Source organism: Ostrea edulis, chromosome 8 (genome assembly GCF_947568905.1).
Source record: "Ostrea edulis chromosome 8, xbOstEdul1.1, whole genome shotgun sequence".
Taxonomy (NCBI): domain Eukaryota; kingdom Metazoa; phylum Mollusca; class Bivalvia; order Ostreida; family Ostreidae; genus Ostrea; species Ostrea edulis.
The window spans coordinates 23,207,529-23,231,406 of record NC_079171.1 but is presented as its reverse complement, the minus strand read 5'-3'; the positions used below and the strand labels follow the sequence as shown (position 1 = coordinate 23,231,406).

The window sequence follows — 23,878 nt, the reverse complement described above, 5'->3', positions numbered from 1 at the left end:
CTTTTTTGACAATTTACTTTTTCCCGTTATTCTAACATAGAAAGTCAGTATTTTCTACATGCACAGTTCAAACTAATATTTTTTTTTAAATTTGTAATGAATTCAATTATAAGCACCAACTCCTGAAAGTTTCCAATATATTGTCAATCACAAATTCTTAAAATAGCTGGAAATATTTAATGCTTGTAAGTTTACATTTATATCAGTGATCAATTTTCTTTCCTACTGGAAATGATATATTGTATTCTCTTCTCTCTCTCTCTCTCTCTCTCTCTCTCTCTCTCTCTCTCTCTCTCTCCCTCACCTGTTCAATCAATACATACGGACATACAAGGCCGTAAATAATCATGTGGTTCCAGAAGAGACAACAAAACTATATTTTCCTTTATACATTTTTATAAGTGTCTTTGTGTAATCAACTGTTTATTACGGATTGCAAATGTAATACATGCATGTTCACATAGATATATATTTTCGATCATTATTCCCTTATCTGTATATCCAAGTTTGTATATGATCATTGATAAATTTTGAATTGTGCACGCAATATATCCAACCAGATATTAGATTCCCGATTTCTATAAACTACAAAACCTCGACCAGACAACCATTCAATAAAGGAAAATTTTTCGACTCTGATATCTCCCCTTATTGAAGACACCCTGTTTGCTCGGGTGAAGTGTGTTGCAGTTGTGTAATGGAATGACAACGTGTTGTAAAGTTATAACGAGATATAAATGGAGTTTATCATTTTGTTTCGTGGATTTATCAGAATAAAGAAAATCTGATATTTTCGATAAGTGCACTGGCGGAGTCCACCTAGAAAAATCATTCAGGTGTGACAATCACATTTGGGGTATATACGGATAGAGTAAATTAGGCTATCTGAGATATCAATTCATGTCAGCTTAAGCACTGTTGTAGCTTGGGAAAAACTACATGTGATGATGCGTGTATACGCCACATTGACGTTAGTGCTGCAAATATATACTACTCAAAATTTGATAAGGATCATAGATATTTTTCTGTTTAAAAAATTAATAACTGCATAACTAGCAATATTGTGTCCAAGTGAAATCAAAAACGTCTTCAACAAACTTGCACGTGCATTTCATGCCATGGGAAATGCGTTTCTCATCACAATTTATGCTTTTGCTACCTTTGCACGATTTTCATTCAGGCATCGGTGTCTGATTCTTTCTAAAATTTCAAACTCACTTGAGTGTTTACACTACGTTTATCAACACAATGTCCCCTCAACGTCTAAGGCGTCGCCTGACGACAGAACAACTGGGCAGATGTATTGGAATGCTTGACGCTGGCTATTCACAATGTGACGTTGCAAATACATTAAATGTCAGTCAGAGAGTTGTAAACAGGGCCTGGAACCGACTGCAAACTTTTAGTACAACAGCACACCGGCATGGGGGTGGTCGTCAGAGGTCGACAACCCAACGCCAAGACCATTTTATGCCTCTTCAGGCACGACTCCATCCCTTCTGGACAGCAACCAACCTACGTAACGACCTCCTGAATGCCTCGGGGGTGAATGTGTTCACTCAGACGATATGGAATCGGCTTCACAATGCAGGTCTCAACTCTATAAAGGCATGTGTTTGAGTCCCTCGGACTGTTCGACACCGGCGGGAGCGATTGGACTGGGCTGAAGATCATGTCGCTTGGACACAGAACGACTGGGTTCAAGTTCTGTTCACCGATGAGTCCAGGTATTGTTTGGACTTTACAGACAGGAGGCACCGAGTGTGGCGACGACAACGTGAACGTTTCCATGATGCCAACATCAGTGAACATGAACGTTATGGTGGTGGTTCCATCATGGTCCGGGGTGGAATCAGCAGGGATGGAAGAACAGATATTCATGTCCTGGAGAGAGGAACAATGACGGGGGTGCGGTACCGGGATGAGATCCTCGATGTTTAAGTCAGACCCTACGCTGGTGCTGTTGCCCCTGAGTTCATCCTAATGGATGATAACTCCCGTCCTCATCGCGCCAGGGTGGTGGAGCAGTACCTTCAGCAGGAGGCAATTGTCCGTATGGACTGGCGAGCGCGCTCACCGGACTTGAACCCGATTGAGCATGTATGGAACATGCTGCAGGTTGCCCTTTCACACCGTAGAGCACAACCCACGACTTTGACAGAGCTCGGAAACGCCCTCGTGGAAGAGTGGAACAACCTTCCCATTGGAAACATCCGGGTGCTTATTGACAGCATGGTTCGACGTTGTCAAGCCGTCATTGATGCAAGGGGAGGCCATACCCGGTATTGACACTTCATCGACTAAGTGTACTGATGGACTATCCCCAAAAACTGTGTAATTCTTTCTCTGGTTCGCTGTTAATTTTTGTAATGAAATGCCTTTTGGTGTTGTTATCAGATTTCAAGCATTTCGTATTGATAACAGTTCATGCCGTTCATGAATTTTCATTCATAACCTGAGTAAACACGTTTCTGAGTCAAATTTATGTCTTTTGTTATGTTAGTGGTAAATTACACACCTATAACCTAATGATCCTTATTAAATTTTGAATAGTATATATATCATAATTCATATATTAATCTATATACCATGACTTGTGACCTCTTCGTCAACAAATGGGATTCGAGGTTCTACAAGTGGTTCGGTTTCCTTAAACGATGAGTCATCCAGATCGTCTGCATCTTCAGCTCCGGTGTCTGAAACAAGATTTTAGGGAATTATTCATAACACTAATACATATGAAGTTTCTTAGTTTTTCGTTTATTGCTATGATATTTACTGTAATTTTCACATGGAAACACATATCACATAATCATTCATATTGAAATTCATTTTATTGTCAATTGATAAAGTTTTCATGATCATTCGAATACGAAATCTCTCTCTCTCTCTCTCTCTCTCTCGTGTGTGTGTGTGTGTGTGTGTGTGTGTGTGTGTGTGTGTGTGTGTGTGTGTGTGTGTGTGTGTGTGTGTGTGTGTGTGTGTGTGTGTGAGACATATCCAACTCTTTATTAAAATGGCATTATAGGGGTAGTTATTATTTCATTTTGGGGCTTAGACTACAATGCGACACATCTCAAAAAGGTAACTTGTTTGAAACAAATTTAAAGGGACTGGTTCACATTTTTTAAAGAAAAAATATTTCTTAGTTTTTATGTTAACAATTGAAAATATAATTCATCTAAGTTGAAAACCAAACTTTAGACCTTCTAAATACAAGGATTGGAATAATATCTTAGTCTTAAGTGGTATATATCCAAAACAAGTTTCGAATCTTTTCGTCTTTTTATGTTTACAAACATACCAGTGCAATTTTGGTTTTGTAATTTAAGTCATCTTATTTTTTTCTATATTCAAAATTTAACTTTTAAATGATACATTTTACCTAAAGTATTCTTGATATATGATAAATTTGGTTCGATATCCATTTATTTCTAAAGCTTCGTAAACAATAACACACCTCAACCTTTGAAGATATTAAACTGTACATTTTGATCATTTAAAGTGAAAAACAAATTCGGGGGAAATCGTAAATCTGCCCGACAGCTTTATATCGCTCTATCAGATTGTGTGTTCTCCCGCTTCTGTTTCCAAGATCATTTTCAAAAATAATATCTAGAAAACGCATAGAAGTATTTTCTGTCAGACCCAAAAACAAAATCAATCCTCAATAATGTCCAAGAATTAGTAGTAGTTATTTCCTTGCTTTGAAATTCCATTTGGAAAGACATAACAGACGCTTTTGAAACATGAATGAAAATATCTTAGATGGTAAGAAAATTATTATTCTTGAAAACTACTCACTGAGCATCATCATCTGGCTTTTGAATACATGTAAACCACCATTGAAGGTAATAAGTCCATGTAACAACCCAGTTAACCAAAGATTTCTCGAATCAAGAAAATACGGGAAAGTTTTTGGATGATATGAATATACATTTGGAGTTTCTAAATGTTTTTTTTAGGAAATATCACTGTTTTCTAATTAACTACTTGTATCTATTTGCATGTACATCGATGAACACTTTTCATTTCTCAACACTACATAAACGTTATCATGGGTGACCAATCAGAGGTACGTAAGATGAAAAATACAATACTCGGACATTAAGTCTTCCAATAGTGACAGAATAGCAGACTGTGATTTAATGGATCGTCTCACAATAGTAGCATGAAAACCTTCACACTGTCTACAGTTGGACTGCAAATTACGGCGAGTATACCTTAGCGATTATACAAGTCGTGAAAACTTCTTGACAGAAGGAATGAACATCCAGAACATGCTCTCTTTTTGACACAAATCCATATTCTTCACAAAATCACAGCATCATTGAGAGGTCTTTAAAAAGCAGACTTTGTGGTATCCCCTTGTCTGTCCTAGAACTGTTTGAAGAACTTCAAAGCAAAGTTACCTATGAGGAAATTAGCTATCCCATACGAAGATGACAAAAGTTTTGAAAGGAAATTGGTTTATGTAAGTAGAACCTCTATGTACAGGAAAATATCTACCAAGAGTAAACTACAGCGTCGGCTTCAGGTGTCAAATATTTCACTACGGCCAATCCATATCTCAGCGCAAAATCATTTGCACGCATTGTTAAGCTACCGCCCATATCACATATCGCTGTAAAAAGTGTAAACAGGAGGGTCACAATCCTAGCCATCAACATTGTCCATAATACGAATGGAGAGGACGATATGTTATCCATTTTTCCATGTGAACTGAACATATATGGAGTGACCCATAATTCAATTCCCTGTCAGACTTCGATGCGTCCTCGGTGTTTAATCCAGATGAGGCGGGTAATGGTGAACACTAACTCTGAAATGGCTAGTAACAATTTCGATTTCCAAGACCTAAATGTCGAAGGATTCTGATTTTTGAACAATGGAATGGACTCCACTGAAATGCTTTTTTATTTATAATCTAGTAATTACTATTTATAATTAGTGCTGAACTCACGACCAGAGGAACCAAATATCCTAACACCATGCGACCAGTGCGCTAAACCGTTCAACCATCTAAGCAAGAGAAAACCTTCCTTTCGATTACGATGGAATTCTCGCCACGCTGTCACACGTTACACGGTCATTGCAAATGGAAATGGGATAGTCATGTATCGTAAATTCAAGAGAATCACACAAGATACGCATTGCATTTGAAATATTTTATTTATCATATTCTTGGCAATGATTATGCAGACTTTGCACTGCGTGATACGGGTGACATCACAATAGACGATATGAAAGACCGGTCCGAAAATCCATATCACATATCAAACCGGCATGCAACTTACTCATGTTTTTATCATGGTAAATCAATATTTTTAATTGCAGTAAATCAATGTATGATAGTTTTTATCATAGTTACTAATAATTGATGCACATATATCAAACTTATTACATGTAAGGTGAAGATAACGAAAAGTGATCAATCTCATAACTCCTATGAGCAATACAAAATAGATAGTTGGGCAAACACGGATGGGATCAGGTGCCTAGGAGGAGTAAGCATCCCCCGCCGACCGGTTACACCCACCGTGTACCATAATGATAGTTAATCAATGTATCAGAGATTTACCATTATAGTAATTCAATGTACCAACGGTTTTACTAAAGTAAATCGTTGTATCAAGGTTTTTGCCAAGAAAAGTAATGTATCAAATATTGATTTCTCTTTAAAATGTAAAAACGTAACCCGCATGTGACAACAAGAAGATTATTTTATAAAAACAGCTTTCGGATTCGGTATAAAAAAAATTAATAAAAACCTCAAAGATACTATCTCGTTCGTATGAAATATTTAAGTATGAAAAATTGAAGCATATGATAAATATAATTTCACATGCCAACATCCATATCATATGTCATATCAGCACTCAGGTCTAATATCAATTCACTTGGGCTGATATGGGGACCACTGAGGCTCACATGAGATATGATATGGATTATAGCATGTGTGATGTTCTCTAGAGCAACAAACTCTTAATAAACCATAACTGTCCTTGGTGAAGAACTGTTTAAGATAAAGCTTATCATGAAAACCAGACGTCTTTTAGGAAACAAAGTTTTGTCAATCCTTGCCATTTCTACACGCACTCACAGGATGCGTCACAGCGTCAAGAATGTTCAGCATCGAAATGGGTCCCCTACTTACGAAAGCAATGGAATATCGAGAATTTAGACAAACGTGAAAATATTCTGCGTATGATCAGTTTTAAATCGAGGCAGGTTACTGACAAACAAGTTTATGGTGCTGGGGTTTCAACGGGCTCGTCTAAAGGCGGTATTTTGCAACTTCTTTGGTCGCTCTAATAATCTAGTTTGCCAATACAACCTATCATAGTGTCAAATGCTGTCCGATTTGAATCATACCGATTGTTTGGCCGTTCTTGGCACACTGATTGTGACTACGGATAACTCCATTTACATAATCAAGATATTTGGCCCACAGCAGATGTGATCGGTCGACATCGGATGCTTACTCCTACAAGGAACCAGATCCAGGGTATGTGTTTGCCCAACTCTCAATTTTGTATTGCTTATAGGAGCCATGAGATTGATCACCGTTCGTTATTTTCACCTTTCATTTATAAGAGATAGTTTTCAAGCAAACCTTCGAAGAATCGAAGTTCATGATGGTATTCGGTTTTCACGAGATGTGTCACTTTGAATAAGTAAAATGTATTCGTCTCTTGTCGTAATTGTCTTAAACTTTAAGTAGACAAAGATCAATTGATCTTGCAGTAACTCGTCATTTAGCAACCGTGCCTACCCAAGCGACTTAAGTGATATATACAGTTTGTTAACGTTGTATTGCAGAATAAATGAGATGTCGACATTTCTTTGGTAATGTATATGTGGCAGTACAAATCTATATTTCTGTCTTTCTTATCTATTTATTCATTTTTCGTTTGATTATATTGTTGAAGAGTTTAATAAATTTCGGATTGGGTAAGATTTCCACCGCACATCGGATTGAGTTTTTTTCTTATGCGCATTGGATTGAGTTGATATTTTTGTCACGTTAAATTTCGTTTGTCATTAAGTATTACCCAATAGTCATGATTCACCTTTAACCACAAGTTACCTTTCAAACTGTGTAAACCAGAGCAGTGTACATTTTTACTTCGAAGATCTGTCCAGCTTCTATAGGTGCATCTTGTGGTACGAAAGAATCATTTTTACTTAGGTCTCACTTTACTACAATATGTTTGTGTATGACTCTTATTCTTAATTGCAATGTCTATAAGTTATTGTATTTTTGCAGTTAAAGTTGTCAAAGTATATTTTCCAAATTTGTAAGTTCAAAGGTCAATTTCTTACAGAACATATTTTTCTATTATAAATGTATTTTGTATTATTGATAATTTATTGTCAACAGTTGATCTGAATTATGAACTTGTACTTTTTGTCTAATGCTATCGTTATTTGTTTTTACTTATAGGTCAATGCCTTATACATTTCTTCACAAATAAATCAACATAAAGTCGAATCAATGCATTTTCCTTGCTGCTCGGTTACATATATAAGATATATAGAACGCAGCTTAATTACATTCCTAAATTATTTAGCAACACACAAATTAGAGCATTCGTGAGCAGGAAAACAGGCGATATGCTGGAACAGAAGAGTATGAATACAGGTCGAATTCAAGTTACTATAAATTACTACACAATATTGTAGATATTTTCACTATGGTCAACAGTAGTATCAAATGTTCTCCTTTAGTTAATCAAAGATTGTCTTAAAGTCTCAAAGTTAACAGTATGAAATGTTTTACGAGAAGAAGCCAACAGGGAACCTTCATAGTACAAAATTATAGACACAGTAGAATTTTCCCATTTTTAGAATGTGTTCTTTAATATAAAAGTATCATGACTGGTCACGAATGAATGTAAACTATCATTATCGGGAGCTTCCTTCAACCTTCAATGTTTTGGTTGGTTTTTAAATTGTACAGTGGGTATATCAATAGCATTAAAACAAAACGTGTATAATATCAAAAGCATGAATATGAATATCACTATGTAAATTGCTATACTCTACTCTATGAATTCGAAATTATGCATGCATATATACATATACTATACGGTATCCTTTGTATGAATTACCCACTTGAGCAGGCTACATGGAATTTTCAAAGACATCTGGAAACTTAATAGGTAAACATTTGAACAGGATATAGAATACATGTATAAGATCATAATGCTTACGTGTTACAATTGTAAATCTGAAAGCATTCAATTTTATTCTACCTGGATGGTGAATTTCTATTTCTTTTCCATGTAATCGAAGGGAATCCACACCAATTTCACTCAGTTGACGTGAATATAACACATCTTTGTCTTGAAGTATTCTTGCATTTTCTTCGGGTATCATAAATTTCAAAAGAAAACTTTGAGTTATCTCACCACTTCGGTATAGGACATTTTCAAGTTGCACTTTTAAGATTAGAGCTATCAATTTTCTTAAATCCTCAATCTTCTCTGACGACACTGCACTTCCTTTGATATGAAAGGATATTTCTGTGAAACCATCAACTGTCAAAATAAGTTAGAATTAATTTCATATTACATGAGAAACGCTGGGGCTTATTTTACATCGCTTTATACTGCTTTCAACCAACAATTGCGAATAGCCGATAAAATATTATACAGGTAAAATTGCATCATATGTTTAACATAAGATTGGATATTCATATGTTAAACACATGTTTAAAATATGTTAAACATATGATGAACATATTAATTAACCATATGTTTAACGTATGTTTGAAACATATGTTGAACATACTGCAAACTTCAAACAAATGATTAACACAACGTGAAAACTTGATATGTTTAACATATGTTCAACATATGATAAACATATACAATTTTGAACATATGATTAACGTATGATCAAAAGGGGGTGGGGATGTATAATTTATACATATTTTTGTTTTTTGGAATACACCCACCCCTCAAAATCGCTGCAATGGGTCTAGGTCATAATTTACAAAAGAACTTGCAACTAAGACTAAAAATGTTACAGAGTTTTAAAAACTCGTCACATTTATAAAAAAAAAAATCACAAGGTTTTGACACAATCTGAGCAAACCGGTTTTATAGTATAATATAGACTCAAAATCGCTGTAATGGATCTTGGTCATGTTTTACAAAAGAACTTACAACTAAGACTAAAAATGTTACAGAGTTTTGAAAACTAGTCACATTTATTAAAACAAATCACAAGGTTTTGACTCAATCAGAGCAAACCGGTTTATAGTATAATAGAGACTCTCTGGACTTAGTTGTAGGTTATATTGTATGACGTGGTTCTAAGCTATAAAACATCATACTAAATATGACGTGAAATTATTTTGAATTGCGTTTCTCGATCGCGGAAGAATCTTGCAAAAGAGCTTTGTCATTATATCTGTCGATGTAATTTACACACTTAACACTCGTTGTTTAAAAAGTTCATGCAATTATAGCATCGATGTGACTAGGAAGATTCATAGTACGTGTGCGGACTGGCAGACAATCGATTATGTCAGGGAGAGCGGAGAAAGACTTTCTAACAGTGAGTAGAAAGACGGAATTAATGCCAAATTTAGGCTTACATTCAAAAGTATGCTTTTTGTATATAATGTCAGGTTATAAGCAGTGTATATCAGAACTAAACAAGGAGAGAAGGGTAACCACAAACGACGATGTAATTTGTAAACGATTTGCTAATATCAGGAAATTCTGTATATTCAGCACAAACATTCGCATATTAGACATAGCTGATTTAGCATTTATAAGTATTTTCTTTATATTGATATTTAGAGCTATCAATAATCGCAACAACTAACGGGAAATCTAATTGAAGATTCTTAACAAGCTGCTCGTGGCCGTGAAGATGCAGTTGTTTGCCCGAAACATCACTAGAACTCTACAGGACAAAGTCGTGGAAGATTCTCAACAATGTGCAAGTTCAGTTTATATAAAACTCTCATTTATTGTTGAAATAAGTCTACAGGAACAATTACTACATCAAGATATTAGGCATATTTTAGACCCCTCCCTTCCCTGAACAACACATTGGGCTAACTTTACGCTTACTACATTATATAAACAATATAAATAGATAGATAGATAGATAGATAGACAGATAGATAGATAAATATATATATATATATATATATATATATATATATATATATATATATATACATACACATATATATATATATATATATATATATATATATATATATATATATATATACTGTATTTGAAATGTTGCAATGTTGATAGCATTAAGCAATGCAACCACACAAAGAGCATATTTGTTTCCAGCGTCCACCCCCCCCCCCCTCCTTCCGGCACCTTAAGAATGAGTTTGCAATTATCATAAATTTTTCAGGATTCCTTCACCTTTGATACGATGACAGGCTCATTTTTTCGTAAGCTTTGTATGTTCAAATTAACTGTAGAGTACATACACGTACGTTAATGATAATAATCTTTCGGAAATGTTTGCGATATGGCTTTTATTACCCCCCCCCCCACCCTCTTCCTACCAGTATTACTGGTATGGAGATTTTATAGAGAGGTACTGATACTGACAAACAATACCAAATTACAAGCAACTTACAGCAGGGATTGACAAAAACTTTTAATGTTTACAATCGCTACAAACATATCCCCTCCATTTTTTGTTTCTGTTGGTATGTTTTTTGAAGATCTAGTCTGTAGGCTTTTCTCCGTCTTTAAAAAAATGTCATATTTCTTATTTAATTTAAATACTTTATGGGCCCAGGATTGGTTTAAGAAATATTGTAGTGATATGAAAATCATTATTAAATATCAAGGTCAAACATTGTGAGAATCAAAATTGAATGATGTGGTGTAAATGTATCTAGCTTATTTCACATTTAATTGGGGAAGCCCCAAGATTGGATGCAGTGGGGTATTCATTTATGTTAACAAGTATCATAATTTTTTTCTTTCTGAAATAAGTACACAACAAGAAAGTTGATACAGAGGGCATTACCATCAAGCAGCCACAACCACCGGACGTGGATCAAAGTTACTCACAAAATATTCCTCCCTACAACAGCTACTGCCAGAAAAAGAGCATCTGACAATAATGCTGGTAATTGAATTTTTATGTTCACTAAGTACTACTTTTTCTTTCTATATAGTGGGAAAATATTTTAGTAGGTATGCCAATGAATTGAATTTAAATGAATTGATCTTGTATGTAAATCGTCTGGTATTTTGTACAGATATACACGCATGATTGCACATTTATGACATATTTGCATGCCTAATACTAATATAATATTATTACAAATAAATGTACACCTGTATGCGTCTAAATTTAAAACTTATACGGTACCAAATTTGATGCACCACATGCGCATTTCGACAAACAATGTCTCTTCAGTGATGCTCAAGCTGGAATTTTTGAAATTCGAAATAACAGTAAACTTGTAGGGCCTAAGAGCTATTTTAGGGGGAAACAGAGTGCCAAAAAGGTAGAGTCAAATTCTTCTAAGGGTAAGAACTATGCATGAGGGAGATAATCCTTAATTTTGAAATGAATTTCTAAATTTTATCACAGCAATTAAATATACATCCGTATTTTCAAGCTAGTAACGAAGTACTTAGCTATTGCGTTGTAGAGACCCTCGGGGACTAATATTCCACCAGCAGAGGCCTCGACCAAGGAGTCATAATGTAAAACTTATACGGTACCAATTTTGATGCACCAGATGCGCATTTCGACAAACAATGTCTCTTCAGTGATGCTCAAGCCGAAATTTTTGAAATCAGAAATAACAGTAAACTTGTAGGCCCTAAGAGCTATTTTAGGGGAAAACAGAGTGCCAAAAAAAAAAAATAGAATCAAATTCGTCTAAGGATAAGAGCTATGCATGAGGGAGATAAACCTTAATTTTGAAATGAATTTCTAAATTTTATCACCGTAATTAAATATACATCCGTATTTTCAAGCTAGTAACGAAGTACTTAGCTACTGGGCTGTAGAGACCCTCGGGGAATAAGTATTGATTATTCCTCCTTTTATTTCACGTACAGCGCAAACTGAATAGTAAATATGTATCCAGAGACATGAATAAACGCTTGTTCATTCCGACATAAATTGCTTTTTTTTCTGGAGAGGTACTTCGAAATCGCATACATCACCAAAAGCTGATAAACGTTGATTACACGTATATCAACACCATGAAAACAATGTAAACAAAATACATATTTATTTATCACGGACTAATACTAACATTTTATCTACTGTATATTATCAACAAATATGCTAAACAAATATCTTAATCATATGTTTGTAAACATACGTTTACCTTGAGTGATCCTTTTATATGACTACCATATGTTTCAAAACATATGTTATTCATATGTTTAACATATGTTTCTATTTTACGATTAATTTGCAAGATGTTCCTTTAGTTCCTAAGTGTCTTTAATAGTTAGTGTTATATCCGTTTGGAAAGATTACATCTGAAATTATAGTGATTCAAGCTATATAGGTCATATCATTCCCAAAATTTAAAGCGAAATTCACATATAATAATGTAATTATGGTAGATAATGACTTTTATGTAACGTGTTCATTGTGTATGTTCTATTACGTATTATTTTGGATATGTAAAATTTGTATAGCATGTTACATTTGTTTCTTTCACGTTTGTCGGATATTGGGTACGGGAAATTGTCTGTTTGAGGTCCCCTTTTTGGGACGCCTCATATTGGTATGTTTCTTATCGTCGCTGTCTTGGGTGGAAATCTCCGATCAGGCAAACTTAGATGATCTAATGTTTTGTTTTAGGGTCCCGTCCATAGCCTATTCCATGGTTAACCAATCACAGCGTGCCGTTACTACGCTTTGGTCACTTGGGGTCCAAAGAATGCTCAATTTATTTTGTGCACACAAAAAATATTTTTTATTTGTAAAAACCATCTTATTTCATTGCAGGCAGCTCTATTTCGCTATTTAATTATGCGTTGTAGGGGGTCTGATTGCATATCATACCTATGCGATACATATGTTCTTATATTTTTGTTTTCGATTCACTTTGGCCCCCACTAGTTTATTCTGTTATGTAACTTTCGCTTTCAAAATAAATGACATTTTTTCAATTCATATTAATGACATTTTTTTCAATTCACATCACTGTCCTGTTTTCACTGCTTTTATCAAGTAACAAGCAAAGGCTACCTGGCAGGTCATATTAACCAAGGAACATAAAAGATTCTTGATCGTTATCAAAATATTTGAAGCAGGGGCAAATCTTTCAGGTTTCCTTGAATATAGTTCTCTTTTCTATATCAACAAATGCATTCTGATATGGTGAAGAGATAACTTAGAACATAATTTCCACATATTTATTTAGAAATTTAGGTTTATTTTGAACTCAAAATGTTGAACGTTGTGTAAAAAGTTTTGTTACGTTTATAACATACCTTTGCTACAGACACTAATAAAACATGAACAACGGGTTCGAGACAATGAATATCATTGACTCAAAGTTGCCAACGGATCGTTCGAAGAATTCTTACACGCGAATTGAAATTGGTTTACATTTATTTCAGACCTTCACAATGCTCAAGTACCGTACCTGGAGGTCTTTTGTCTTGTTCAAGATACAACACACTCGATTTTGCTTCTGCATAGTTACGACACATCTCAAAAACTGTCTGACTTTCTGACAAGGGGCTCAAAATTCTCATCAATATTGCTTGCAGGTAGTGTATATTGTGTTCCAAGTTGAAACGATCCGCAAACTTTCCGAACATCTCTCTGTCATCCTTCACGCAAAGGTCATCTTCACCGATATCTGTAAAATGTTAATGTTTATTTTGATAGAATGCACAATTACAGTCATCAATGATGTTCTATTCAAGAGAATTACTAAGTAAATTAAAAAGAAATATGTTGACATCGGAATAATTTTCTTTTAGATATGCAGCGGGGAAAATTTGTTACTGACTTATTCTAAATCAACATTTTAGATGTTTTCATCAAACATCAATGATGGCAGAACATCATTTTATTAAGCACACATGCAATTAAATAATTTAAAGATTTTTATATACGACGGATAATATGTGGTTTGGAAAAATGTAGCAATAAGACTTTGTCAAAGTACTTGTAATTTATAGTATTTCTTTATAAATGTTATCGCATACTACAATTTTGGTTGATATCTATGTTAACAAACTACTACTGCACTATAATAGATTGGGAGAAACAAAAGACTTATATTAATCCCACTCTCATTATGTTAGAGGTTAGAGGTGAATGTTTGGTTTGTTGAATATTGTTTAACGTCCCTCTTAAGAATAATTGATTCAACTGGAGACATCATCATCGCTGGTGAAGGGCCGTAAAATTTAGGCATATGATGGCTTACGTCTTTTAAGCAGGGGGATCTTTATCGTGTCCCGTCTCCTGTGACAGGGAACCTCGGTTTTTGCGATCTCAACTAAAGGACCATCCCAATTAGTCGCCTCTTACGACAAGCAAAGGTACTGAAGACCTATTCTAACCCGAGAGGTGAATGAAAAGTCTAAGAATAGTAAGTCATATACTAATTATTCAATAATACATGAGAAAAAGGAAAAGGGAAAAGAGAGAAGAGATGGAATTGAGTATTGAAAAAAATACAACACACATGTGTATGTAATAAGTGTCGATGCAGATGAAATTCAAGCAAACTATAGACAATGCTGAAGTAACATTTTGTAGAATAATACCATATGAAATTTCGATAAACAAACATACATTTTGAACTTAATACAAGCCTGATGCACATATTAATATTCTATGTACAATATAACAGTAACAAATATAGTAGAACAACACTCACAGTCGGCTCAGCTCTTTTTTGCTTTCAGTACGAAATTTCTGGACTGGATAACAATGTTGTTTTTTTACTTTCAGATAAATTAACCTTACCACATAACAATAATTCTACATTAAGTGAATATGGCTGTGTCAGACTTGTATTGATCCTAACTCTGGAGTATATATTACAGTGTAAAAGAAAATAATCCGTACTTTCAACTTCTTTACAAATACAAAGACGTGAATTGCATAATTAGTCCCTACAGACGAAGTGGAAAGGGACTTTAGGTTCCGTCTGCCTGTCTGTGCGTCAGTCCTGCAAATCAGTTTCGGCACTTTTTCTCTGTTCTTGCGGATATTTATTTCATATTTAGTACGTTGCCTTGCCATAACAAGTTACAGATTAAGTTTGAATTCGGTTTCGGTTCATTGATTTTTCACTGAGTAATGGCCCTTGGACTTGGAAAAATAGCTTGAATTATCAGATTGCAGACTGGGGTTTTTTTTTGTGCTTGTAGAAATTCATTTATTGATTTATAACCCTTGGACTTAAAAAATAGTGTGAATTATCAGATTTTTTGGTATTTTTTGTTGTGCTTGCAGATGTTCATTTCATAATTGCTACATATTAAGATTGCTTCTACATTTGATAAAAACTAGTGGAGTCACATCCACACCAGCTTAAAGTTTACATCAATTTCTGAAGATAAGAGTACTACACTAATTTAAACTTCAATCCTAGTAATGCAACAATGTAGCTAAATTATTCATCATCATCTATATTTCACAGTTCATTGACTTGGTTAGATACCTAAACTTAATTATGAATTTGTCTTTTTTCCTGGTTTAGTCTTTGAACCTGAATAGTAATTGATTTCCAACCATTTCTATCTGGTTCTTGAATTTCCCCTTGTATCATAACCTACATTTACGTACATGTACATTTAGTGAACTTCGAATATTGTTGCGAGAAATTAAAGGAAGGACATATCATTTCCTTACTATAGCTAGTAAAACATGAATTAATGTATAGATTGGTTCTAGATTTGATTTCCTGCAATGCATTATTTGCTCTTGTGTTGTAATTATTACCTGGATTTTTTTTTTAGACTGGATGGTGTTGTTTAGATACTTGGAAGTCATATTATGGTACATCTTCTAAAGTTTGATAAGACTATGATATTCACTGCGCTTTGACAATGGTTTCCATCCCGTTCCCTTATATAAAAGATTCCTGGATGCCAGCCTATTACCTCCCGAAACTATTGTCTAACTGTATATTTCCTTTTTTGAATAGTTATTCTGGTATATTGTCCAATATAATGTCAGCTGCTTGTATAACCGGCAACTGAAATACGGAATCTCACTTTGATTCATATAGCACAAGATCTTCCTCCCAAAAAATTGTCAAACAGAGAATTTATGAAGTGGTTTGACATCCTGTAATTCATATCCACGTGCGTACTGATATAATTTTGTTCAGCAGCAAAAAATCAGGGCTGCACCGATACACTATAGCACAATACAGGAAACAATTTTTTGCACAGTTTTAGCAGTTTGAGCATTTGGGGAATATGTTTCTGTTGAAAGCCATTGAAGGCCATTGAAAGTACAGTGTATGGTTTTGTGTCTGTTTTAACTCTGAATCGCATCTGTATTTTCAACAAGAATGAATCTAACAAAAAGCCTAACAGTTTTATTTATATCCACTAATAGTATCACTTTGTCAAACGAATCCGGTTTTTTCTCGCCATTTGACCAATCGACTGCATAACTGGTGTATTTGGAAGGGGGTGTCCACCACTCAGACCCAACGTGAATCCATTGATTCACATAATTTACATGTACTCATAGATGCATGTTGGCACCGCAGTTACCAAAATATTTTATGCCCCATTTTAAGACTTAACTACAGTGAGAGTCCAAAACATGACAGCATACACGTTTTCTCTATCACCCACTAATCTATAAATGTATGCCTATTTCGGGCAGAGTTATATCACTTTTCAGCTTGTATACACAAAAAAAAAACCGCAGATCTGGTCCTTTTAAATTTAAAACTGGTCAAGTCAAAGCAACAAATTTCAGAATAATCTGATTTGTTTTACGAAAAAATAGTTTTATGCGGTGAGGTAAAATTAAATGCGGTGGGACTTGAGAACCAATCTTTTTTTTTATTTGCCTAATGATACATGTTTTTTGGATACGGAATATCGTACACAATATTTCGTCTCCTAATCCGCCGCGCGTTGATATAAAGTACATTTGTATGCCTATCGGGATCTCGTTTTATGCGTTAACTTAGGCAACGTTTCATTCAACATGTACACGTGATTGTTAGATATAGTGAGAATACCACGAAAACCAGTTCTCACCAAACTCTAAAACTGTAAAGACATATAGTGGGCATTTATCCTTCAGAACACGAGTTCAATTCAATAGATTAACCTTGCATTTCCTCTACCATCCACAACTACTATAAAAGCTCGTTTAGAGGATGAAACTGGAGCTCTGACATTCAGTCATCTTTCCAGACATATCAGTGCACTGACTGGCACACTTTCATCCTGTCGTTACTAATCATTTTAAAGAAGTAGGTACAGTTTCTAAAGTCATCTTGCCCAAAATATCGATGATTTCTCTTTGAGCTCAAACCCTGTCATTCAAATAAGAAATAGATTAGCAAACCCAAAATTCGCTCAGTTTCATCAGCAAAATGATTTGTGACATATAACGAGAGCTTGAAGTTGGCATAAAATTGAATAATATGCCATTTTTTATGAAAATATCCACAAATTCAGGTAGTTTTCCTTTCAGACAACATACAGCGCATGCGTCGAGCAAATTCATATTCAAGCATGTTGTTCATCTTAAAATAATACACATTATATATCATTTTCATTTTGCTTGACAAATGCGCACATCTTTTCCTAAGCAATAATCAGTATGACATTTGACAGTTTTCAGGCTTATTTTGAGAAAAAGGCGGGAAATGTCTTATTCATGATGTCATAATGCTATCCATTTAGGAATATCATTCTGCTTTTGTTGATATAATATACCTGGCATATATTTTACTTCCTTAAAACGCTGATTAAGGTTAATTCCAGACAAAAATTTTCGCCTTTTTATGTATACTATCCTACCTTGTTCTTTGAAACTAATAATTTCGTTAATCTTATCGAAAACATAATACACGCGTCTTACACTCCCTCAAACGTTTACCTTTCAAATAATTCCTAATATACGCCATCTTCTCCACTGGTAATATTTTACTTATATCTGTTAATAGCACGCTAAAGGAGATCTTCGATATCTGTGAACCTTCAGGTAATATCTGCACATCTATTCAAAATAAATGAAAAAGTTATTTATACCATTTAGAGATGTAGGGTAATGCATCCTGACTGAACAAAAGGATAGACATTTGAACAATATTAGATAAAGAAAATTAACTAAAATAGCAGAATAACAACTATTTAAAATGTCAATGAACACTGGACTTGAATCATCCGTTGAGTGATTTGACTTAATATTTATCCAAGTTTCGAAGAAAGACTACACCTTTTTTTTCATAAACGGGTCATGTCCAACACAATTTCAACAAATGTGTCTCCCGCACCTGTATCCTTTTTGTAGTATATAACATTGAATGAAAGGCGAAGATAACGAACAGTGATCAACTCCTATAAGCAATACAAAATAGAGAGTTGGGCAAACACAGATTACTAGATACACCAGAGGTTGGATCAGGTGACCAGGATGAATAACCATCCCCTGTCGACCGGTCACACCCGCCGAGAGCCCTATATCTTGATCAGGTAAACGGAGTTCTCCGTAGTCAAAATGTGATGAATTTTCTATAGCTTACTCGCTGTTAGATAAAACCATGTATTTTCAATAAGTATCTACAGTACAGTATGTATCATTGAAACGAGCTAATGAATATTCAATACCTCTTGGTTCAACGGGAATTTCATTTCCATCCAGTAACGCAGCCTTCTCTATAAAAAGAAACGGATATGTTTTATTTCAGTCATTTTCTCAGAAATATCTAAATCTATAAGATGTTTTGTATTCATCAAATTCACAACCGAGATATGGCTAAAATATGGCCAAATCCTGCATTAATCATAAAAGTGATTTGCATTCCATCTATTCATTAATCAATATTCCGTACATACAATGCATATGTAGTTTTACTACCTTGTGGTTCATTATGTTCATTCTGTTCCGAAAAGGGACGGTTGTTTTCTGTTAAAGATCAAAAAGGAAAAGAAATCAATGAACACCTTATTTGATTTTGAATTCTTTGCATTGTTGAAACAAATAAGATGTTTCATATTCGGTGTAATAGCAAGAAATAAAATGCATGGACCTGAATAGTCTTACGAAGGGTTATAATCGAATATTTAAAGAATATTTTTATTTTCATCTATTTTTTCACCTGCTCTTGAGAGAAATTAGCTTCTCAAAAATATATCTTTTTTCACAAGATTTTGAGAAATTTATTTTACCAGTCTACAGCTGACAGTCAGTCGATAGTCAATAACATTGTTTTAACGTCAATGAAGTGTGTTCAATTCAATTATTCCATGATAACAATGGTTTATATTATATTCTTTTTTTTTTACCACTAAGTTTACTCAATGGTATTTTATATTCAAAACAGTGAGCAATTTAATTTTCAACTCTATCAATTAGTATAAATGAGTACAATGAGAAATAAGAAACACAATCCTTGCAGTTTACTGAAAGGTCATCACAGAGATACACAAGACAAAATCATGCACATTGTATTACTTTATATTGCTTAACAAGTGATGTATATTGAAAACTATGCACTACATGTAGAATTTCACACATACAATAATTTACGTCTGTGAGCGAGATAGGATAGATGATTTCAATTCCATTCATTATGTGACATCATATTATTCGTAATCAATCTACACATTTTATGAATAATTTTTATGAATGATTATTTATGATATCAACTGTAATTTCTGACTGGTATCTTTATTGTGAAAATCGAACATTTGCTGACTTTGTTGTATAACTTAAACATGTAATGTATGTTTGACGTCATTTGTGAATGTCATATGATAATATGTAGTGATTGGTATATATCATTATCAAGGTTCTATTTACTACTGATACCCCTTTTACAGGTAAAACATTTTCCCCTTCAATTGTAGAAAGCTCCTTGATTGGAGAAACTTCATACATAATATTGTTAATTTGTGAACTCTGCCCCCACCCCCAGCTTGGAGATCACGCATGCATTATTATCTCATTTTTTCTCCATTTAGGTTTCACTTTGTGCGGTTTTTATATCTAGAATTATTTAAAAATAGTATTGTGTTATATTATCTTTCTCCGCTCTTTTGCAGATTATGTGGCACGGAATTTCTCTCAGGAAAGTACTACATGTACCACCCAATCTACCCTTTCAACTGAGTTAACTCAAGGATCATATTCTGCAATATCTCACCAGAGGGCGTATTACACTACGCTACAACACTCTATCAACGTCTAAATGTCAAGATTCTTGGCAAAACTTACTTTTACCTACTTCAAGATTCTTGGCAAAACTTACTTTTACCTACTGCATCATGAATAATAATTTTACAGGTTTTCGTTTTAAGCTTTAAATCTAAAAAGTAGGTTAAAAAAAACAATGAATTCCATGATAATGCTAGTATTATTGAATGAATGAATATTTATACAAAACCGATGTCTCATATTTACCATCTTCCGCTCTAAAAAATTCAGACAAATGTTTGATTTGCTTAGATATTATCATTACAGTTCAATATGCTAAGTTAGTTTTAGTACAGTTTGATATACTTTTTTTCGACGTTGACAGAGGTATTAGTGGAGCGTAGCGGGAACGATAACTCTGGGTAGAGATTGCATATTCTGATTTGGAAATGGGAGTTACTGTGTTTTTGATTATTTGACCTGTTTTAAAACTGGTCGTCGCATGATGTCTACCATTTATGTTTTGCATATCTAATTTTGACTTGTCAATATTTAAGGTCATTGTCAGTTATAACTTTGAAATATGTTGAAAAATTACAAATATAATTGTAGTCAATGAATTTATGTGAATTCAACAATTTTGAAGAATTAAATTATCTAATGTATCACTTGATTTTTAAACTTTAAGCCAAACTTACTAATTATATCAGTAATATTAAATGTATTATCTTAAAAGTACTATTTGAAAAATATATTACCCAGCTTGTAATTTAAAAAAAAAACTGTTAATATGAAGTACCGTCCTTGTACAAAAATGACAATTTTGAAGACTTGTCTGCCCTTTGTATAATATTGACTTGTATGTTTAATATTGACTAATGTTACTTTTTGAAGACCTTTGTCATTTGTAACTAGGAAATTCATTGAATGAAGTATGAATTTAATTTTAGTCCAATAACATAAATGTATGGTACATTAATTTAATCTTTTATGTAGATGTTATTGAAGAAAAAGGCATTATTTAAACCCTTAATACCTAATTGATTTTTAGATGCCAAGCTCAATAACATGCTTTAATGATGTTTAGTAGTCTATTTTGACATAAGTGTAAAAAAAAATTATCTCCTAGCCTGCTCTTAAAAGATTTGACCCTTCAAATATCTACTTTTTCTTCATTTCTCAGAAATTGGCAATGTGCCAGTTTTAAGAGTTGTCTGCCGTTCGATATGTTGCATGTTTGATTATGACTTATATCAAGGTTATTGTCTGCTGTTGTTATGTAATTCATTTCTTGATGTTTAAATTTAATTTTGGTTGAAAAATATAGATATACACATAACTTTTTCTACATTTTTTTTTAAAAACAGACATTATCTAAACCCTAATATCTCATATGATTTTTAAATGCCAAGCTCAATAATATGATTTAATGATGTTAGTAGTCAATTGTGACAGTAGTATGGAAATGAATTATTTCCTAGCCTGCTCTTGGAAGATCTTACCCTTCCAATTTGTACTTTTCCTTCATTTCTGAAAAGTTGGCAATATGCCGATTTTGAGGAGTTGTCTGCCCTTTGATGTGTTTCATGTTTGATTATGACTTGTGTCGTTTTTGGAAGATGAGTGTGCAAGGTGAAGATAACAAACAGTGATCAATCTCATAACTCCTACAAGCAATACAAAATAGATAGTTGGGCAAACACGGACCCCTGGACACACCAGAGGTGGGATTAGGTGCCTAGGAGGAGTAAGCATCCCCTGTTGACCGGTCACACCCGTCGTGAGCCCCATATCCTAATCAGGTAAACGGAGTTATCCGCAGTCAAAATCAGTGTGCCAAGAACGGCTTAACAATCGGTATGAAACACGTCAGACAGCATTTGACCCAATGCGAGGTCCTATTGACGAACTAGAAATACTTTTGAAAAAAATAAATTTAATTTTCTGGATTTTTATATACGATATTGATGAAAATATGCAAAATACAAATGGCGCTGCGTATGGCAGCCATGTTGAAAATAGCATATTTTTGGGGAGTAATTTTCAATTACTACTTCGGATGTCTACCTACACAACAAATTTCATCAAGATGTGGTAACCTACGATTTGGACAGTATTGCATGATTTTTTGCTAGACAGACTCTTAATTTCAACTTTAGAATACTTGTGTGTGAAATAATAGCGGTGTTTAGCAAATTATTCTTTTGAGGAGTGGCTGATCATAATGTATGACTATTTTCTTTGTCCATTTTTATTGCAGACGCAACTGTATATAATGTCAGAAAGTAAAGTATTTCATTCATCGTGAGGAATGGTCGTGTAAAAGTGTTGAAAAGTCATGTTTTGACGTTGTTGATTTGAGACTAGTTCTGAGATTTCACATTTGAATATTTGTTACCATTTTAGAGGTCTGGAAAAAAAACAACCTAGAGCTTACAAAAGAAATTAAGCTATTATAATTTAAGCGGAATTTTTGCTAGATAATATTGAAATATACCTTGTGTACTGCAAACTTTCTTCTTTTTCAATAAAATGACACTGCTAAGAATTATAACAATGGATACAGACAGAACAACGATAGGGATGATGAATCTGTAATGTAGGAAATAAATCCCTGTCAAACTTATTATCTCCAGGTAAAACGTGAAACTCATTAAAAATCTAAAGTCATTTTACATTCGGTTATCTCAACTTACATTGACAATTGAAAAACCAAATCTTTTTCTTCGCCAAAGGTTTTTGATATATATATATATATATATATATATATATATATATATATATACACACACACACACACACACACACACACACACACACACACACACATACATACATACATACATATATATATATATATATATATATATATATATATATATATACTTAAATGCTCGTCACAAATTCAAGTGCAATGAACGGATTCTTTTTTTAGAACACAAAACTCTGTTTCTTTATCGTTTTACATTGCATAGATTATCTGGACTAAATGTTTAGGATGTGTGCATTAGAATGAATGAAAGGTGAAGAATAACTGCAGTGGGCATTCTCATAACTGCTATAAGCAATACAAAATTGAGAGTTGGGTAAACACGAACCTCTGGATATGCCAGAGATGAGATCAGGTGTCTAGGACTATGCATCCCCTGTCGTGTTTTCACATACGCCGTGAGCTTTATATCTTTATCAGGTAAATGGAGTTATCTCTAGTCAAAATCAGTCTGCGTGCCACCAATGATATAACAATCGGTATAAAACAAGTCATACAGCATTTGACTCAGTGATGGGTTATATTGCCAAAGTGATTGTTTTAACGACCATAGAATTTGCGAAATGCCGACTTTAAGCGAGACCACTAATTTCTTTGCCAGTACCCGGCTTGGTTTAAAGACTGATGATACGCAGAGCAAGCTCCTGTGTATCGAATCAGTTCATAGATATGCGGGTGATAATGGAATACAGCTACACAAATGTGGGAAGTTGACGATGGGGAAGCTGAAATCATCCAGTTTGTCATGAAGTTGAGTTGTTGGTTTGACGT

General features: G+C 34.0%; 1 protein-coding gene across 11 annotated transcripts in view; it reads right to left on the bottom strand.

Annotated features, from left to right (window-relative positions):
• The window catches only part of LOC125660721 (uncharacterized), a 59,198-nt gene that overhangs the window by 12,554 nt on the left and 22,766 nt on the right, over positions 1-23,878 (bottom strand). For 6 of the 11 annotated variants that reach the window (XR_008797979.1, XR_008797980.1, XR_008797981.1 and 3 more), the window contains 7 exons: positions 22,835-22,929; positions 19,060-19,107; positions 18,810-18,857; positions 18,079-18,198; positions 13,625-13,843; positions 8,259-8,543; positions 2,589-2,696 (listed from right to left, as the gene is read on the bottom strand). Coding sequence is in view for 7 of the 11 variants with exons in the window: in XM_056147188.1 (XP_056003163.1) it covers positions 2,589-2,696; positions 8,259-8,543; positions 13,625-13,843; positions 18,079-18,198; positions 18,810-18,857; positions 19,060-19,107; positions 22,835-22,929 (923 nt within the window). In the remaining 4 variants the exon portion in view is untranslated. Of the gene's footprint in view, positions 1-2,588; positions 2,697-7,090; positions 7,162-8,114; positions 8,158-8,258; positions 8,544-13,624; positions 13,844-18,078; positions 18,199-18,809; positions 18,858-19,059; positions 19,108-22,834; positions 22,930-23,878 lie in introns of those variants that run through there. The other 5 variants (XR_008797982.1, XM_056147191.1, XM_056147193.1 and 2 more) reach the window with 5 other exon arrangements.